A 21325-nucleotide genomic window follows, 5' to 3' on the forward strand; every position below is an offset into this window, starting at 1 on the left:
TTATGCACCCAGGAGAAAACTAGGACAGAGGAAAAAGTTTTTTTTTTTCACCCATACTTATGAAATAACCATTGGTTGAATGAATGAGCCGCCGCGGTGCCTCAGTGGTTATGGCGCTCGGCTGCTGATCCGAAAGACGCGGGTTCGATCCCGGCCGCGGTGGCCGAAATTCGGTGGAGGAGAAGTTCTACCCTTATAAAAATGGTCTATAGATAGTCTATAAACTCCTTATTGATTCTGTTGACTTCCGGTAGGTATTGTTTTTTGTCTATTCATTCCCTCTAGACTGCCTATAGCCAAAAGTCTATAGTGTATGACCATAAATCTATAGATTGTCTATAGACTATCTACGGCATTTGTATTGCCTATAGACGGCTGTCTACGATTAGTCTATAGACTTTATAGACTCTATGGACTGTCTAAAACTTTTTTTGTAAGGGATGGAGGCCCGTGTACTGTGCGATGTCAGTGCACGTTAAAGAACCCCAGGTGGTCGAAATTTCCGGAGCCCTTCACTACGGCGTCCCTCATAGCCCGAGTCGCTTTGGGACGTTAAACCCCCATTCACCAAACCAAACCGAAACACGGCCGACGGAGGCGAAACGCGGCCGCCACGGTTGGGTTCGAACTCGGGTACTCCGGCTCGGTGCACAAGCGCATTAAGCTGAGTCACTTCGGCGGGTCTCGTTCCGGTACGAAAACGTTTCTCAATATACCACGTAGAAGTACTTAAAGAGATAAAAAAAACCAAGGAAGAAAACCGATACTGGGTTTGGACAAAATAGCATGACGACAGATCATTTTATGACGTCGCAAATAGCGTCACAATACCTATCTTGTGCGCGTTGATTGGTTCAACTGGCGACTCTAGGTGAGCGCTTGGATCATTATTTTTCTGAAATGGCCAAAAATGAGATCGAAATTCAGTACTTCAGCAAGCACAGAGCGAATATCAATGGCCGTGAGTCCTTTGACGGCGCACACGCAAAGGACCAGAAAGATGCGGGGAACATACCGTGAACGTTTCAGTAAAATCAGATGAGGTAGAAAAATTAGCTGTGGCTCAACCCAGCTGAATCTTTAGTAAGACGCGTGAAAGCTGTGTTAAGCATGGTTAGACATGGCTTAGCTTTGATTAGACTTTATTGCATATGAATACTTTGGCTTGGACGGCAACGATGCATTGTCAAAGCACTTGTTCCGGCACGCTGCTCATCCATGGCTTTGTGTTAGGGTGAGCACGCGCCACACGGTTTTAAGTAGCGAGCGCGCGTCACCCGATTTCCTGCAGTTGCGAGAGGTCTGTTAGCTTCGCATACGCAGCTGTCGCGAGGCGCAGCGAGTCACGTGATTCGATCGTTGCGATGCGAGCGAGCGCCGTTGGCTGAAAGCGCGCAGCTGCGGCGCAGCTGTAGCGAGGCGTGGCGAGTCACATGGCATGACGTCACAGCCAAGCCCTCGCTCCTCCTGGATTGAAGGTCAGATTTCATAGCCACATGATACTCAGCTTTGTACCGGGGGAGTAGCGATTTCAATCCAAAAACGCCGGAGTTGCCCTTTAATGGCGCACTTGGGCATTGGGCACTTGGGCGCACTTGGCAGAGATTCCGCCGAAATATCCAGCTGTAAACCGTATCGGTTCAGGAGACATTTATGTCGTCAGAAAACCTCCGCCTATTTCCATCGGCCAATAGGACGGCGAGGAAGAAGTGGCATTCACGCGGTGTCAACCATGGCGACGCCCTTTTGTTGTTGTTGTTGTTGTTGTTAGCCTTTCAAAATATGGCACATACCCACACTGGGGGATCGGCCAAGAATCGGGAGGCGGGGATTGCTATACACCTATAAATAATAAAGGCAAAAGAAAAGCACGAGGGAGAGCAACAGCGATGGATTCAACCTCAAGCAGTGCATAAATACAGGACCCCTCGTTTCGGACAGAATTCATCGTTGTTGTTACTGCCTTTTTTAGTGCGTTCACTGGCGATAATTGGGGCACTGGTCTTTCGCTTCGTCTCATCCCGCCAATAACAAAACGTATGAGCGGCAAACCTGGTTTATTTTTCATTTAGAGTGCCTAGTCTGCCGGTTTGTTTAAAGAAGCGGTACCCGTCCTAACAGCCAGATGGCGCCACTAGGCTGAGCTAATCGTTGCGTTTCTCTGCGTACACTCGAAGAGGTGCCACGTCCCGCAGAATAACTGCGTTTACCATACGTACGCATGCGTACGCTTATGTTACGTAAGCAGCGTCGATTAATGGCTTTTCTTGCCGTATCTGTGCACGCCGCGAGAAGAAGACGTGCAGATGTCCTGGAGACGTCCAGCGGCGACATGGTGGCCTGGAAGCGTACTGACAAAACATATCCCGTCGGCGCTGCCGACCATACAACCCCCAAGAGTGCGATCACGTGACCTCACGTCACCTGGTCACGTGGTTCCCAGGGTCCATACAGGCCGCCTTGTTGAATCCTGGATACTTGCCTCTGGATGCTTAAAGTGCGCCGATTCTAAGGACCTATGCAAGCCAGCGCATTAGACTGACCAATAGACGAACACACAACGGCTAAATTCGGGGAATATGGCCACTATAAGTGCTAGCCCACCAAAAATAAATGCCGCACTAAATGTTTATTTTCTCCGTCCAACCTCCACGAAGGTATAAAAATCCTATGCACCGCAACAAACAATACACAAATGTATTAAATCCCACCCACCACCACTTTTCACGAAATGCACCACCTCCCCAGGTATAGTCATGTCGGAAACTTAACACGAGAACATATTTGCATATCAACGCATGAAATACATGCCACACTTAATTACAGAGATAACATATTGTTTAACTTTAGTATTATTTTACAATTACAGTGATGTTATATTTATTTTAAATTGCTTACTTTTCACATTTCTATTATTACTTTTTATTTAACGCTAGTTCCTTTATTTTGTAGTTAGAGCACTGCTAATAGTGTTACCTTTGTTTTGTAGTAGTATTATTGAATGCTCCATTTCCGCAGTGGAGTTCTACGGAAGGTGTCCCTTTACGTGTACCCGTTTAGTACACGGGCGTTTTCGAACCCATTCTCCAACCTGGGTATCAGCCTCCGAGGCCGGGTTTCTAACCCGTGCATCCTGCCCAACACAGTCGCGGAACGCCGTAGCCACTGTGCTACCACGAAGGGTAAGTACCATGTGCTTAAAGGTGCCTTATATTTGTCTAAGGTCCAGCGATTGACGCCTCGAAGGGTGTCATATGCCGATGGGTGGCATGGAGCGGAGTTTAAAGAACGAGAGGGGGGGGGGGGGGGTGTAAACACAGCATGAGTGTCCCCCCATGCTACCCCCCCCCCCCCCCCGCCCAGCCCAAATATATTAGGGCAGGTAGAGACAGCTGATCCGGATCATGAGAGGGAAATAACTAGAAGAATAAGTATGGGATGGAGCGCATATGGCAGGTTCTCTCACATCATGATTGGCAGTTTACCAATATCCCTCAAGAGGAAAGTATACAACAGCTGTATCTCACCGGTACTCACCTATGGGGCAGAAACGTGGAGGCTAACAAAGAGGGTTCAGCTTAAGTTAAGGACAACGCAGCGAGCTATGGAAAGAAAAATGATAGGTGTAACGTTAAGAGATCGGAAGCGGGCGGAGTGGGTGAGAGAACAAACGCGGGTTAATGACATCCTAGTCGAAATCAAGAGGAAGAAGTGGGCTTGGGCAGGGCATGTAATGCGAAGGTAAGATAACCGCCGGTCCTTAAGGGTAACGGAGTGGATTCCAAGAGAAGGCGAATGTAACAGGAGGCGGCAGGAAGTGCGGATGATGAAATTTGCGGGAATAGGGGCCCGCAACTGGCGAAGGAAAGGGTTAATTGCAGAGACATGGCAGAGGCCTTTGCTCTGCTGTGGGCGTAGTCAGGCTGATGATGATGACTATCGCATAAGACCACATTTGTCGCAGCCCCTGCGACGTCACCACTATCTCCACACCGGGTTGTGAGCAACCTTGTTTCTAGGCAGCAAGCTAAATAGAGAATCGAATTAAAAAATCAGGGAAAAATGTGGAGGCGTCCCGTAGACTCCGCCTTCAAGGTATGACGCGATCGCGATAATGGGCTAATCGCTACATATGAGGTATATGAGGTATAGGAAGGAAAACAAAGGAGAGGCCCTTCGTATACTCCCAATGCATTGGCGAGAATGTGGCGGAAGTGACGTCAAAATTTAGGCTTAAAAAGTCGGGCCACTAGCAACGTTGTTGTTGTTGCTAGGAAAACTCGGGCCACTAGCAACGGCGTACGGCGTCGTTAGCGTTGTTGTTGCTAGGGGCCCGAGTGTTTCTTGCTGGCGGCGGACGGGCTTTCGGCACGGTGTGTTCGGCCTTGCGTGTTAAAGTCTACATGCCTGGCGTCGTGACGTTGCGCACGCATCTAAGATTGCTTTTAAATGCAGCAAATAACCGCTCATTTGATATTTTATTCGTCAAACTTGGTGTCGTTACGCGGAGCGATCGATGCATTGAAATGAATCTCGCGAAAAGGTGGCACTCCGGAACCACGCTTCGACACGCGAAGAAGCGTTGATTGTTTTGATCAGCGAACTTTCGCGCCTCGACAAACAGCACAGAAACATGAAGCCGCTCTCGGCGATGCTGAGGTGCGTTTCGAAGGCTACACGGCGGGTGTACGGTAGCCCGAGGAGGATGGTGAGCTGAACTATAAGCGGCGCGCAATGTAGTCTTTCTTCGCCTGGCGTCGGAAAAGGTTCACCGCACCTGTGCGCCGGTCTGTGTCTAGGTGCGTGTTTGCGGGGATGGAGGTGTAGGAGTGTAGCGGCAAGCGGCGCGGTTTTTTTTATACTTTTCTTTTACGAAGCGCTTGCGAGCCGCGCGCGATGCCCGCCCCGTAGCTCGGTGGAGAAAAAAGATAGTGAGGAGAGCCGAGCCAACTTCCGGTTGCGGGGCGGCTTCACAAAAAGTGACGTCAGGGCCTCTCCTTTGTTTTTTCCTTCCTCCATGGGTATTTGTCATTCTCTACATTCATGGATCGCTGGGAGTCTTCACGCCACTCCTTCCACTGGTGGCGCCTGTGGGACCCACCACCCCATTTCAAAGCAGCTACTCCTATCCATCCATCCACCCAGCCATTGCAGCTGTGGCGAGGGCGTGGCAACGACCTCCACAGCTCCTCCACTTGAAGGTCAAATTGCTGAGCCGACGACCTTGGCTTGATAAGGCCAGTAAAGCTTTAGCTCTAAAAACAAGTCCGCGGGGTTAATGCTGACTAAATATATCAGGCATTCAGCACAGCGTCCGTTGCGATGAAAGGTCCGCAAAAGAGTTGCTCTACTGGTGCGAATAGTGCAAGTCCGAGGGATTACGAAGATACTGCCGACATTCAACCTTGTTTTTTGTCACCACAAGATAGTCCTAAATACAAGGGAAGTGGCCCCTAGAGCATCTACCCCGTAGGCTGTGTAACCCTTGCACAAAGTTCGAAGAGCTCAAATATTCTTTTTAAAACGATGTTTCTTATCTCGTCTACGGAAAGTCAGTTTTGTTAATACTGCACGAAACGGCCCCTGCTCTTTCTTGTTGCCACACAAGAAAAAAAAAGTACAAAATCTAAACACTGGGTTAGCATTTCAGGCGTGGAGTGCTTTAAATTCGAGGTACTGAAACAGATGCTGCCGCTGGGCATTGCTGGCTCGTTGGTCTAGGGGTATGATTCTCGCTTAGGGTGCGAGAGGTCCCGGGTTCAAATCCCGGACGAGCCCGGTTATTTTTTTCTTTTAACCTGTTAAAACAAATAAAACAAGAAAAGCCGTCCACAAGGTTACAGGTGCCAAACTACAGAAGACATGAGCGCAACGCCCGTTGTGACCAGTCTTCTTTGTGTGACAAAACTTGGCTCCCTCATAAGCTTTTGGCTACTTCTCTAACATTTATGTAGCAAACAAGGGAAGGGGTATGAGGGGCTCGTTATATATATGACAGAAGCCAACAGCCACGGAAACCAAGGGGTCCGCCGCTTATGAACGTGGGTGGCGCTGATGAACACTCTCAAGGTTAGGTTATTTGTAAACATAAATACCCTCGAGAGCAGAAGATTTGACAGCCGTCGCCGTAGCTCAGAGGTAGAGCACCGGACGCGTAATTCGGAGGTCGTGGGTTCGGATACACTTGCGGGATGTGGTTGTTTTTTCTTCTGCTTTTCTAATCAATTAGTTTTTAGCGATAACATATCCAGTAATATTGTAAATTGATCATACCACAAAATAAAAAAAAATTAAAAATCCCGTGTGCCCCTTGGTTTCTGTGGCTGTTGGCTTCTGTCATATTTATGCAGCACCTACTGTTGCCGTGTTTTGCGGAAGTCGAGGACCAAAATAAAGAAAAAAAAGCTGGCTCGTTGGTAAAGGTGTTGTTAAAGGGCAACTCCGGCGATTTTTCAGTCATTTTAAGTTATTGGCTGTTTTGTGTTCCTAAGAACCTCCTGTAATGTGTACGATACAAGGTTTTCAAAAGCAGCCGTAAAATAATTTTTAAACAGCAAAAAACGCAAAACTCGAAACCGAAAAACCGAAACCGGGGAGGTGCCTTCGTGCGGTATTGACTGTGACGTCACGAGCGGGTTCGCCGCGCTGTGAAGTCCCCGAAGATATCACAACTACCCTGAACCGCGCTGTCGACATGACTGAAAGCGCGGAGGACAGCTTTTCCGAGACCAGCGAGTCTTTAGAAGACGACTCATTCGACGATTTTGGACTGGACGAGTCGCCTTTTAGGTATGATCCACCGCCGCGCGCGCCAGCCGAGTCACACCACAGGCCGCGTCACTTGCAGCACGGAGACGGTCTGAACTCGAAGAAGTGATTACTAGAGTCATTTCTCGTGCATGCATTTGTGACAGAGTCGTCAGAACAAAAGTTAATGAGATGCTCCCACCGACAGCTGTTCGTGTGGCCAGTGCCGGCCGACCCAGCCTGATGAAAGAATCTGCTGCCGGAACGTTGCCGCGGTGCAGAATTCGTCCTTACAGGGGCATGCATCACCAACAGTCCTCTCTACGAAGCTTTATTTCGACGACGAGCTTTTGAAAGTGAGTTCACGCCAGCTACAGTTCTATAATCCAACATACCCAACAAACACAAAACCTCCTCAGAAACTCCAAAAAAGGATGGAATGTCCCAGTCCCAGTACAACGTTTATCAAACGTTTCCAGACCATAGAGGCACGACATAGAAACACAAGCAAAAAGGCAGTGCTCCCACTAAAGGTCTAGAAACGTTTTTTCTGGAGTGTTAAGCAGCAACAAAAGCGAGTTAATGCATTTTCGTCCCAGAAATGTAACTGGGCATAACGTTTTGGGACCAATGATTTTCAACAAGAAATAAAAATCGACTGCTCGCGCTCTCTTTTCTCTCTCCTTCGCGCCACAAGCTGAGGGGAAAGAAGGTTTTGCTCTTGCACTCGTCGTTTTGAGAGATGAAACGGCAGTTTCATTAGAACAGCCGAAGGAAGCGGTTAACCCCGCATCTCTCTCGGTGCATGCGTTTCTCGCACGTGGGCCGTCGGCTCCGTGCTGCAGGCAGGCGGCGGCGGTCTGCATTTTCATCGCGCCGCCGGCAGCGGCGGTCAACATCTTTCCCGTCTTCTAGCGTTTTCCCAGCTTGCGCCCAACTTCAAAATTGTGTGGTGGTCCCTCCAGGCGTCTCCGACTATCGGCACTCCTCGCTGCGCCGCTGTCTAGCAGAAGTGCGGTAATGGCCTCCCGTCGCTCGCCCGGCTTCCTCGCTGGACGGACGCCATTTTGCGCACGCTTATTCGCGCTGCCCCAGACGTTCGAGCACAAGCCCCAGCGCGCGGCAGTTCTTGCTCTCGTCACTGCGCCAACTGGGCTGTCGTGGACTTCGTAGCTACGGATTCACGGAAGTTTTCCCGCGCACCTCGGCGTGCCCACACCATTCCTTTTGGAACTGATGCCGCGGCTGCGCATCGCAAGTCCTTTGCGCAGCTCCACGGCCCTACTGATGCCGCTGTTCGAGGCGGCGTTCGTGGCAGCGGAGTTCGTGGTAATAGGTGACTCCTCGCACGCACCCTGCATTCCTCAGCGCCTCCGACGACTGCAGCACGTTGGTGGTGGCAGCGTGGCCGTCTACTACGGTCTGAGGCGGGAAGGACCTTCCGAGACCCACCACTCTGTTTCTGCGAGTGCCCATGGATTAGCCTGCTCTACCAACTTCGCCACCGCGCAGCCATCCTGCCGCAGCGGTATAGTTTGTGCAGTGTTCGCGTGATTATATTGACTCTCTCCCACTGGATTAATCGTGCCTTGATCTCGACTCCCACGCTGGACTGTGCCGCATGCGCGGTCTGCCGCACCATGGATGCAGCGCGCCACCGCACGTACCTGAGCACGTTCACCTTCCCGCCTGGCTCCAAGCAGTCTTATCCCCACACTAAGTCACAAGAAAATAAAACTCCCAGGATCGTTACGAGGGTGTAACGCGTAGTTTGAGCGCTCGCTGTGCTGTGAGAAGGCGCAGGACAGAAGCCTGCGTTTAATTTATGGTTACAGTTGTTGCAGCCTTGTATTTCATCCCTGGGTTTCCGTAGGCAACGTCGTCAAGGTATGTTGGTTTATTTTAATTATTTATTTAATTTATTTATTTAAGCATACTGCAGGCCCTCTTCGCATTTTTTTTATTTTCGCCTAGTAGAACTAATATTTTTTTCTGTTTTGATAACACGTCGCTGAAGCTTGCTCCGAGTCTCTAAGCGTGAGGGGGGTTTCAACTTGAAGAAAATCCGTGACCTGAAACTGCGTGTCTGCAGCGTACGCCCATCTCGTCTTTTCTTTTGTCACCGAAGTTGCTCTTTACATACGTTTGCTTTTGCATGTGCATATCTGCTTTTGAAGCCCTTATAATGCTCGTTTAAGGTGCATCAACTTTCAGCCTGTATTCTGTTTTACTTGCTTCATATTGCAGATTTCTCAGGGCTGGAGTAAAAAGTGGCCATCATTATATGCATGGCGCCGTAGTGTTATGTACACTGTGTATTAAATGGTGCATACGTTTGCGTCTGCTGTTTGTATTCATTCAGATTTGCGCCGTTGAAGGTAAGTTTTTCAGCACGGACTTTCAATTCGGTCTGTATTGTTTTTCTTTGACTGAAACATGAATGCATTTTGATTGTGGTGGTGTATGGTGCGGTCGCCGGCATGGACGACAGGATGCAATTCGTGCTAAGAGCACTACTGAAATTACTTCTGTATGGCGCTGCTATTTGCTCTTATATGAGCCAAATCGGGTGACTTTTTGAGTTCATATTTCCTTTGTGTGCAAAATGCTGGGACATTTCACGTAAACGGATAAGTGCAGAACGGCTGAGCCAGCACGCATTCAGACGAGTGGAAAGGTGGATTACACCACCTGTAACGTAAGTATGCACCTGAAATTTGGCACATATGTGCGCTTGGATGCCTGCAGGCTGCACGAAAAATGAGGAATAATTTTATTGAACCAGAGCCGAGAAATCGAGCATTAACCTTTTGGGGCTTTCCATGGGACGCACAACTTTTTGGACATTGCTAGTTGTGGGGACGTTTTTTAGATGTGTTCGGGAAAAATGAGCACCTGCTGGGGAGATTCCAAATGTCCCGATGGGTCATTTTTGGGAGATTTTGAGGAGGTTTTGTGTTTGTTGGGTACCGCTTCTTCTTGACGGCCGCGCTCCGTTCAGCTGGCCGCTGCGATAGAAGGTTGTACTAGAATAACGTTGGCACAGAATATGCCTTCAAGCGCCAGTTGAACGAAGCCTTAGCGAGTCCAAAGCTCTCTTTGAAGTGCACGCTGTCTTCATAGCAATCTGGCGTGAAATGTTCCGAGCACAAGCGGGAATGCTTCCTCGGAGACCAGTTTACACGGCGGACAGCTCTCACCAACTTGTCGCGAAGGTTCTTAGAAACCTACGCTAGATCACGCCCGTTGTCACAGATCAAGAATTTGGGCACCCCACAGCACAACAGAAGTTGCCGTGACCCATCACTCTGGCGTACACATCACATCAGGCACGTTGAGATGGCGCGAAATTGCACAGGTGGTCGAAATAATTCCGGAGAGCTCCACTACGGACCTCTTTCTTCCTTTCTTCTTTCACTCCTCCCTTACGTCGCGGTTCGGGTGTCCATTACTGCGTCATTTACTTTCCTCAAAACCAATTTTCAGTTTTCCCCTGCACTGCGCCCAACCAGCTTGACACGCCGCCCCGCCAGTGACGTCACAGAACAGGGTGGCCTGTAGAAGTTGCTCGATCAGTGGGTGCCGCTCGCGTCGAGGAGCGCTTGTCTTCAAAATTCGCTTGCGGAAAAACTACGCCGGTTTCAGGTGCGAAATTTTACATGAGGCATCAGACTATCATAAAGAATACAGACTTAAAATTTCATTTCAATCGATGCACATCGAAAAATCGCCATATTCCGATCTTCGAGAGAGTGGTTTTCACATGGACATCCGCTTGTCTGGGACAATTCCTCTCGGCTGCTCCCACGGGTTCTCGGTGCTTTTACGTTTCAAATTCCTCGGATCTTCGATACGGCAGCGTTGAGACGGCGGTCCTCTGCCTGGAAAGGTTCATCACGGCCATCCACTTGGGCCACCGCGACATGGCATCGTGTGTCGGCGGCGACGGCGCTGCTCTGTGTGATTCACGGCGGACGCGGCAAAGAGGTTGTTTACAGCGAGCAACGGCGTATGTATGCTCGCGCTTCTGAGAGACTTCTCGTATTCCCCTGTGCGGAACCCAGTGCGCGAGTAAAGCTTCGGCATTCCGTTCCCACGGTGGGCTGTGCTGTGCAGGTGTCTGACCTTCGTCATCACTGCTGCAGGAATGGCCCGGACAGCATTTTGCCGCAAGAGGCGAGAGTGTGTGGGGGACGTCCTAGCTGGTGGGCGGGGTTCTCGAAGACGGCATGTGACCCAAACAGCATATGATTGGGTGCTTTTAATTGAAATAAATTTCCCAGCTATAAGGACCATGGGAACCGTTTAAAAGAGCCACATGCTCATTTTTGCGCACCGAAATCTCCTTGATCACAGTGTAAATAAATCTCTGATCATTTTCTCTATTCCTCGAAGCCCGTCTCTGCATCGGCGTCAAGCGCGATGTCCGAGTGCCTGCAGCCCGACTTTTCTGACTCGGCAACGCAAGAGTGCATGATTATCGCTTTGGGATCTAGAGGTCCTCCATGCGTTGAAATCGCGGACGAGCCCGATTTTTTTTTTCTTCAGCTGTCAAAACTAATCGCACAAGAAAACATGCGGTAGGGTATTAACGTATAGTTAAACCGAATAGACGTGCGAAAGCATGTGTTTAGCATGGTTGACTCATGTTTTTGCTTTTCTGGGTTGACGGCGTAGGCGCCAGGGGGGGTGATGGGCTTAAGCCGCCTCTCCTCCCCGGTGGTTCAGGGTCAGGGGACAACATAACTTCTCCATGGGCACAAACAGGTAACAAAATAAATATCATTGACATCGCGGACGATTTTATTCGGAGGTCTACTATGCGAAGAAACAATTTCTAGATTATGCGGTCGCCGGTGTATAATGTGAAGGGCAGTGAAGTTCATATGGTAAAATATAAAATAGGCCAGCTTTCTTCAAGCTGCCACTGTCCATGAGCTCAAACTAGGCACGCCCCTAAAATCAGCCCTCAATTCCCTGTGTTGCAGCTTCGCCATTGCAACTTCTGCTCTTTGACTCCTGTTCGTTTATATTTTTGAAAGATGCATGAAGTGTTCATGTTCCTTTTTTAAATTTTTAATTGTTGGCTTGTTGTGAGAATGTTTGTATGGTCCATTGTTTCTTAGACTCGACGAATTTAAAATATGTTTCTACTGAAACTGTAATGTTGTCGTCCAATGGTGTGTCCTTGCAGAGTGCTTTTTGTGTATCCGGAATAAAGCGGTGTTTTTAGAAGACTGGGTTTGTCACTCTTCGGGCGAGACCACGTACGGCTCGTGGAACGTTCTTTAGAAGGCGGGGCCTTTAGTATATAACCTATATGCCTGTCTACATCTTGTACTAGCATCATCTGAAGATGCCATGTCACACGTAATACATATGCCAGGAATGAGCGATCACGATGCCTTGTATTTCACATTCGATTTATCGCATATGCACCACAGTCAAAACATTCCAAGACCATTAGCGGTTATAACAAAGCTCATTTTGTAGCCCTTAATAACGGGGTTCCTTTTTAAATATTTTCTTACCAGATTATCTCGAGCGCTCAGTACAAACTGGTGCATGTACCGAAATACAATGCCTCAACTGATTCATAGTCTTATCCCTCTTCGGCGTGTGTACTCCAATATATAGCCATACATTGTGTAACAGATATTTAAAACGATTTTCTAACAAAAAGAAAAGACTTTTTCGAACAGCTAAGTATTCATTAAAACCTTCCCATCGGACAGCATACAAGACTGCTGCTTCAGCATATTAACGAGCACTGAAGCCTATTAAATCCACTTTCTTTAAAATAACTCTCCTGAACATTCTTAAAACTAACCCCAAAAGCTCCTGAAACATAATAAAACCTGGAAACACCAATAAAGTGCCGTTTTTGCACCCACAGGCGAACCTGCTCCCAACCACCTCAGTACTACTGTACACTAAATGATACTTTTGTTAAGACGTTTCCTTCTTCATCCAATGTTATCCAACATCCCGATCTAAAACTGTGCGTTCATTTCTCGATGGATCGAACCATGTACGACTTGCAAAGGCATCATACCCATTATCGATTTGAAACTAATATCTAGCGGAATTGATGGTATATAAATGGCAGATTTACAAGGAATGCTAAAGAGTACAGTTCTAGCATGAAATGCATAATCTCATAATCTTTTCGTCGCGATGTACTACTGAAGACTGGAAGACTGCTGTGGTCATACCAGTACATAAAACCGGAGATAAACAGAATCCATCTAACCATTGACCCTTATCTTTGAGATCAAGAGCATGCACATTAATGACACATATATTTGCACAGCTTGTTAATTTTCTGGATAAAAATTTCTGCTCTCTAAGATAGCATGGCTTCCGAAAGTTTTTCTGTTGTGACATCCAACTACTTTCCATCACTTACTACTTGCACTTCTATTTGGACTCCGCTTTTTCATCTGGCTGCATATTTCTTGACTTTGATAAAGCATTCGATGAAGTTTATAACTAACTCACTGCTATTACATAACTAAGTGTGCTGAACATTGACCCTGCACTTAAATGAATCCGGTTCTGGGGTTCTTCCAGTATCAGTACTTGGCCCCCTTGTTACCTTTTTTTTTTATCTTCTATATTGCTGTGAACTGCCGTTCCCCTCCGTAATGCACTCTGTATCCTAAGAGTAAAATAAAGAAATAAATATATATTGCCAAGGAGCATGCCTGGAGAAGGGGGAGGTCGAATGAAAAAAAGAGAGGGTGCTAGCTGCCCCCCCCCCCCCCCCCCCCTTTTTCTCCGGGCAGATTGAAAACTCGGCGCCCATGAGAAGTGGAATACAGATTGTGGGGTTTTTGACGACGGGTGCCTGACTGGAAAGTTCTCGCGCTCTCGTCTTTTATATTCGCACAAACACATAACGAGAACAACGCAAAATTAGCATAGTTATTTTTCGCTGTCAATGCACCATAGCATGTCGTCCTCTGAGCCATCTATCGCATTCAAGCTACCACACATCCTGAAAACTCGCAGCCGAACATAGAAAATGGGATAGCGCCCAAAACTGCTAGCGGCAGCGTTAACATGTCCACCAGCGCACGCTCCAACCTGTTTGTCGGAGTTGAATCAACCACCCGACGCAGCATAAATGTCACGCCGCATTCATGTTTCGGTTTCGTATTCAACTACAACACTCACGCAATTTTAAGAACAATTATTCTCAATAAAAAGAAACATACATTACAATGAAAACAATAAAATGTAGTTTTAAACAAATGTTTTTAGAGGACACTTTTACGAAATTTTTTATTACCAATTTGAACGCCAGGGCATTCAGGACGACGCTGGCGATGTTGCCCTAGCAACCGACAGCAGAGAGCCCTTTTGCGCGAATGCGTTGTCACGTGCGGCTAGGCTTTGGCGGGTAGCTTTGTTTGCGCTGGATAACGCATTTCGAGATGTTCGTGTTCATCGAATATGAGTCCAGCCTCAAGACGGCAGTGGTCGAACACACGCAGATACAGTCTGCGGACTTTAAAAAAGAGTCCTTTAACCCATTGGACACGGATGACTTCGACCCGGCCGATATTTATCGCGTTCACTCATGCAACGGAGACAACTCGGACTGTGAATACCTCAATGCCAAGATCATCCGTTTGACAGGTGAGCTTCAAGACGCGGTATGAAAAGCGTGTAATGAGTGACGGCAATCAAACGGGATAGTGCGCGCTTATTGTCACGCAAAAATTAACGTGTAGAAGCACTAGTATGACTGCGCTGTGGATGACAGCTGACAATGCAGACCTGCTTGCGCTTTTCATTATGCGAATTGTGTGAATGGAGTCTTTTTTTTTTTTACGTGGCGATTTCGGTGTGAGAGTGCGATAGTTGCCCGACCTCCGTGTCTCGGCCCGTAAGCCGAAGTGAGCACGACGCTCGGCGTCATAGACACACGAGGCATTCAGGCAGACAGGTACGCTTCATCAAATATGACTGAGACCTAGGGCGCACATTTTTGGAAAAGAAAGAATTCGTTATTTCACACACACACACAAAAAAAAAATGCGCTAGTCCACCATGATCTGTTGCTTCCTTTCTTACTTGATTATGCACGGCTATTTCGTATTCGAGCTCGCTTGCTTTAGAAAATAAAATTAGCCGATAATCGTGCCGGTCTTTTACACATGTCACTCTCACTTGATCCCCAGGTCAAACCGTGAATCGATTGAAGCAATGCCTGCCTGGAAAAAAAAAAAAAAAATTGTGCATGCCCAGTGCCCATTGTTCCGTATTGCAATTCAGTATTTAACAACACGGGTGTATTCAGTGGAAGGTCACGTTTTCCTTCAGTCGTTCTCTTTTGTCACTGAGCATGTGGATGGTTCGTTGCCCACTAGAAGGTGAAATGGTATCCATCATAACTGTGCATGAAAGGGAAATATTGAGCTGCACAGTGCTTCTCAAACTTTTCTCCCTGTGATCAAAAATGCTCGTAGTGCTTAGTCAATTTTGGTGGCAATGTCACGCGCACCTGTCACACGTCCTGTCTACTCCATCTTGTGAACGCATCCTTTTCTGCTGGTTTTTTCCATAATCACCCACATACCTCTTTTGCCTGCCTTATTTAAAAGCCTCTGCTAAAGAACTCATTCAGTTAATTCAAAAGTCTGCCTGTCACTCATGTAATGCTGCAGTATGGGGCATTCGAGGCGTGATAAATAAATTAATAATGTTGTATCAACCTCGTGCACTTTTTCACCTGTTTGCATAGTTATTGTGGTACCAAAAGTTTTTAGATTTAAGTACGTAAATGCCACTGTATGCATAAATACTCGCAACATGGATATGGTGCCTTGTTGAAATATGAGCATGTTGTGAAGACACAGCACAGACTTCCTATTGAGGCCCTGCCCTATCTTGAAATGTCATTGTGTGTTAGCCGAGGTCCCAGTGTTCACTATGACAAGCTTTTTAATGTCTCTAGAGAACAGGTGGAGTTTCCTTCGTGGGCATTAGGCAAACAGGCTTTGCTGTCACTTCCAACACCCTGCCGCAGTGGCTCAGTGGTTACGGCGCTTGGCTGCTGACGTGAAAGTCGCGGGTTCGATCCCGGCCGCGGCGGCCGAATTTCGATGAAGGTGAAATTCTAAAGGACCATGCACTGAGGCTGTCTGCATACATTCTGTGTAAACAAAAAAAAATACAACTGGTGTATATTATAGGTTCTTAAAATCTTAACTTTTACTCTTATTTTCAGAAACATTGGAGGAAATGGCTTCATACAGAGCAAAGCGTCCCAGGCGGTGTGTCATCCAAGAAGAGGTTGACTCTCAGAATCCCAAGGAAAAAGAGCCCAAGGAAAAGGTAAAATGACCGATTGCTTGCTACCTTTCTTAGATTTTAGCATATGGCCTTGGTTTGTCATGTCTCATTTTGCCTTAGCTGCCTTGACACTTTGTTTGTAGTGTTGTGATTACTGAGAATTTCAGTAGTGATTATCATTCGAACAAATGAGCAGTTGCCATGTCAAAAAAGTGTACCACATGCAAGCTTTGTTCAGCTTCTGGCAAGTTGCGGCCATACTCGGTAGTCATCTTTTAAGAATTTTCCTCGTCGGCGAAGTAGTTGTCATGTACTACTCTGCTTCATTCACATTTGTAGAGCAATGGAATGACACCCTCTTGTTTACATTGTATTCATTAGAAGTAAACCAGGACACATGAAATGTGCACATGTAGGATACGATGTTTATCGAAGCCCGAGGCTGCTTGTGAGTCAAGCTAATTCACTGTACACTGTTATGTTCGTGTGCTCTAGACAAATGCGTGGAGGACTCAACTGCTGGAGCTGTTGTGAATGGAAGGAAGTTTTTAATTGGGGCTCAAAGTCGTCTAACTGTTGTTTTTATTGTTTTTCCTTTCCAGAACAACAAATGCCACTGGTAAATCTAGAAAATAATTATGGTCTTTTTTCTGGAAAGACAATTCTTACTCTTCCGACTCTTTAGGGCTGAATTTTTTTTTCTGGATACAGCATGCCTAGATTTCTTCTGCAGAATTCAAAGAGAATTGTACATTTATCTGTTTATTCTATTTATAAATACTGCAGTCCCAACTGGGATTTTAGCAGGGTGGAGAACATTACGACACACATCTCGTAGGCAACAAGGGGGAAATATACCAAGCGCACAAAACTTGAACACAAAGCATCAAATGAAACAGAATAAATTCACGGCAAATAAAACAAAGAATGGTTAAACTGGAGGTCACAGATCGAGGCGGGAGCAAGACAGATTTAGAGAGGGAAGTAAGACTCTATCATTATCTAGCTCATTCCATTCAGTTATTGTCCTAGGAAAGAAGGAATATTTATACCAGTTATTGCAAGTGGAATAAGGACTTATTAGGGCGTGTCTCTGTCACGTAGTATATCCTGCAGAAAAGGAGATTATATGGGAAATGTCTACTTTGTAATCTCCTTTGATTGGCCGATATAAAAATTTTGGCGGAAAGTTCTGTGTCTGTTGGTTAGAGTTGGAAGTTTAGCCTTAGTTAAAAGTGCTGTGATTGAAGTGCGCCAAAGCTGTTATAGATAAAGCGAATTGCCTTTTTTTGTAGATGTTCAATCTGATTATTATGTTTTTGGGTATAGGGGTACCAGATAATTGTGGGACACAGCGCCTTCACTGGTCTGTCGTTCTTTGTGTAATTGGTTACTGCATACTGTCCACACTGTGGAACTGGTCATGGTTATCGCGAACTAAGCTTGCCGGCCTAGGTTTGCATTTTTAACCGAGAGAATGACAGCGTGTGTGAGCAGGGGGTGCCTGTTGGCATCCAAGTGCAAAAAGCACATAAGCTGGCCCGCTTCAAGAATAATTTTTCGCACGAAATCTTGTTTCAAGAGCAACCCATTAACATAGGCAATGTGTGAAGTGCTATCTGGTGCCGCTTTTATACAGCCTTTGAGCACTGTCCCACGGTACTCAACCTGTGCATTTTAGCGCTGTAACAGAAAGGTCCATCCTGGCTGCATATTGAAAGTAGTTAATGAGTTCGCAATGCTCTCAGCACCAGTTGCCACGAGCTTATCATGCTGGTGCCTCTCATGAGCGTGGTGGACAACGATACTCTGCCAGAGCGTTACTGCCTGGTCGTTGCTAGGCCTAGGCTGTTTTGCATCAAAGCAACAGTGGACAGTTCTTTGGAGTTGGCCATTGCTATAGTAAAGAATCCACTCAGGGCCCTACCTTACTGTCAGTCCCATTATCTCACAGTAAAATAAAGATATGATTGATATCAGTGACGTCTTAGCAGCGGAGCTAGCGTAGAAGCAGATCGGCTGAGCCGTGCCAACGGCAGCTGATATGCGGTTGGGAACAGAAAGTTGCTTGTATCGCAGTTTCGCTGCTGCCAGCAAATGAAATACGGGCCAGCCATCCTCAAGAATGATCCATTTTTGACATCCCTTTGTCACGAGACTTATTATATGCAAGAATAACAAATTTTAGCATGCTTTACTGATGCTGGCGCCAGGGATTCGCCAAAGAGAAGGTGTTGGCTTGGCCCAGACAGCTTGTGGGAGGTGCTGCGGGGGAGGCAGTGCTAGCAGTGCTGTCACTGGATGGCACTTGAGCGCACTGTTGGACGACAAAAATAAGAAGCTGCGTTATACTAAATAGCTAAGATATCTGCAAGTGCAGCTTCGATCTGCTGATCACCGTGTCACTTTGCTTGTGGTACCCAAGGGCCCATTGGTTGCCGTAATCAAGAACGGTGGCGAACAGAGATCCTCGATAACCACAGTTAACTTTCATAACCATGAGAGAAGCCAACAGCCACAGAAACCAAGGGACATGAGGGATTTTTAATCAATTTATTTATTTTGTGCTGTTGTTCGGTTTAGAATATTACTGAATATGTTATCGCTTAAAGGTAATTGATTAGAAAAGCAGAAGATGCGCCGCTGATGCGACGTAGAACGTCGCATCAGCGGCGCATCTTCTGCTTTGGAGATCTCGTGATGTTTTGCCAGGAGTTCAGATGATCAAGAAATTCGTAATTCCTGAACGTTTAGGAGGGTTGAATAGTGGATGTGATGCAAATTGAATACCGTATAAACCGCATATAGGTCGAGTGGGAATATAGGTCGACCCCCTTACCTTGAAGTGAAAATAATTGAAAAAAATGAAAAGAAGCAAATATTGCCGAAATGCATTTATTTGCGGCGTCGGCTGCGTCCGTGGAGCACCGGAGCGGCGACCTCACTCCGAGCTGTCATCAGCGTCGTCAGACGACGATTCTTTGTCGCTCGCCGCCTCCCAAAGTGCGTCGTCCTCAGTGCCGTCAAGCATGTTGCTTATGCAGCACTTTTTGAATGCGTTCTCGACCATGGCGTCTGGCAAAGAACGCCAGGCCGACAACACCCAGCTGCAGACGGTCGCAAGCGGAGGCCTTTGCAGGCGGCCCGTTGGCGTCTTAGGGTTGTCCCCGGACATCCACTCGTTGTACTCATGCCGCACTCTGTCCTTAAAAGGCTTGTTTAATACGACATCGAGTGGCTGAAGGGTGGACGTCATTCCACCAGGAATGACGACGAGGTCCGTCCTAGCCTCGCTTAGGGCACGCTTCACGGCTTCCGTAAGGTGGCCACGAAATGCGTCCAACACCAGCATGCTCCGAGGGCGCAGCAGTGCACCGGGCCGGCGATTCCATACCACGCGGATCCACTCAATCATCATAGCCTCGTCCATGTAGCCCTTCTCATTTACTCGCACGATGACACCTGAAGGGAAGGCTTCCTTCGGTATTGTTTTTCTTTTAAAAATGACAAAAGGTGGCAGCTTTCTGCCATCAGCTGTACACGCGAGCATGACAGTGAACCGCGAGTGCTCACTGCCTGTCGACAGCAGCTTCACCTCTTTGGCGCCGCGTTCGCTGACGGTGGTAGACGAAGGCATGTCAAACCACACAGGGGTCTCGTCAGCGTTTCCAATTTGCCCCAGCATGTAGTTATGCTCCTCTCGGAGGCGGATCACGAACCGCTGGAAGCTGATGAGCTTATCAGCGTACTCCTCCGGCAGCTTTTGGCAGATCGATGTGCGCCTACGGAGGGAAAATCCCTTGCGCTTCATGAAACGGCGCACCCATGCCTTCGGTGCGCTAAATTCTTCTCGGCTTAGTCCGGCTTCACGCGCAAGCTCCAGGGCTTTGCACTGAATCAGATGCGCCGTCACGGGTAGTGAGCGCGCACGATGATGCCGCACAAAGTCCGCAAGTGTGTCCTCCAGTTGTGGGTGCACTGCACTACGCCCACGAAAGGACATTTTGTTGGGCTTGCACGCGAGCAACTTGTCCTTTTGCCCTCGCCAATAGCGCACGCTCTTTTCCGAGACGCCGAACATGCGCTGAGCGGCCATGTTGCCGTTCGCTTCAGCGAACTCGATTACTTTTTTCTTGAATGCCGCCGTATACTGCCTCCGCGTGCCGCTATTCATTGTTGAAATGGAATTTCAAGCGAGGGCTAACAAAACACCACACGCGAAAACTAACGGCCAGCGAAGGAGAAAGGAAATGCAAGCGAAGACGTTTGATGTCGATACGGCTTCGGCTGTCCGTTCGCGAGCAGCTACGCCGCATGTTGCCAGACTGCGACTCACGTTCTGCTAAAGGCCGCTATATAAGACGAGGGGTGACTTTAGCTTGCTTTTTTTAAGAAAAAATCTCGACTTATATTCCGGTTTATACGGTAGTAAATGCTATTTGCGCGCTCCTAGTAATTAGACATAAGTGTCTCTGAAACGAAACAATGATGTACGCAGTGTCTGATAAAACTTACAAAATGACGAAGCAGTCACAATACCATGCAGTAATCTGGTGCGTGCATAGTTAGAAAGAATTCAGCTCAAACATTTCAAGTACAGCTGGTTCACTGTTCACTATATCTACAACTTGATAGGTAAGTTCATTGAAGATCCTGCGTTTACGATTTCCAATGCTCTTTTAGCATTGTATTGCTCATGATGTTTGCTTTGCTGCAATGGCCACCGCCATGATCCTTACTGCAACGTTTATCTTTCTAGGGACCCCAGGCCTCCCGGCCACCAGCACGACGGCACGAGAGAGACCATGCTAAGCGGGTGCAGAGGCAGCGTCTGATTGAACGCGTCCTGCGCGACTACGAGACTGAGCCCGTGCCTGCGGACGTCCTCAAGGCCTTGGAAAACAGGTTGCAGACCATGGAAGAGCAGCTGAGGAGAGCGAGACCAGGCGACCAGGGTCAAAGTTCACCAAGTGCAGCAGCCGGGAGTGGCGACAGCGTGCCCAAAAGTGCCTACTCAGCGCTCAAACGCAAATATGAGGCTTTGCAGCGGGACATTGAGGAGCTCCGGGCTCAAAACTCGGATCTCGAGAAAAGCCTCAAGTCTAAAATTTCTCAAGACGGTGAGTGCTTGAGGCAGTCTTTGAAGGTTTCTGAATCGCTTGAACACAGTGGAACCTTAGTAATGCGTTCCCAGTGGTTGCGCTTTCTTGGGGTCTGCAAATTGTTCACATAGCCCTGGTGGGAGGCCTGTGCACTTCCATGTGCTACATTGAAT

General features: G+C 47.6%; 1 protein-coding gene and 1 non-coding gene across 3 annotated transcripts in view; both read left to right on the top strand.

Moving 5' to 3' along the window:
* Window positions 1–5706: 5706 nt before the first annotated feature.
* On the top strand, window positions 5707–5778 carry TRNAP-AGG (transfer RNA proline (anticodon AGG)). The gene has a single exon. It is a non-coding gene; the product is annotated as a tRNA-Pro (tRNA).
* Window positions 5779–14116: 8338 nt separating this feature from the next.
* The window catches only part of LOC149333269 (uncharacterized), a 29944-nt gene continuing 22735 nt past the window's right edge, over window positions 14117–21325 (top strand). For both annotated transcript variants that reach the window (XM_089558627.1, XM_089558626.1), the window contains exons 1-3: window positions 14117–14391; window positions 15986–16092; window positions 20810–21170. In XM_089558627.1, coding sequence (XP_089414753.1) covers window positions 14187–14391; window positions 15986–16092; window positions 20810–21170 — 673 coding nt within the window. In that variant the 5' untranslated portion in view covers window positions 14117–14186. The remainder of the gene's footprint in view (window positions 14392–15985; window positions 16093–20809; window positions 21171–21325) is intronic.

This window comes from Amblyomma mixtum, chromosome 8 (assembly GCF_055824585.1).
Source record: "Amblyomma mixtum isolate Tamu chromosome 8, ASM5582458v1, whole genome shotgun sequence".
NCBI classification, from domain to species: Eukaryota; Metazoa; Arthropoda; class Arachnida; order Ixodida; family Ixodidae; genus Amblyomma; species Amblyomma mixtum.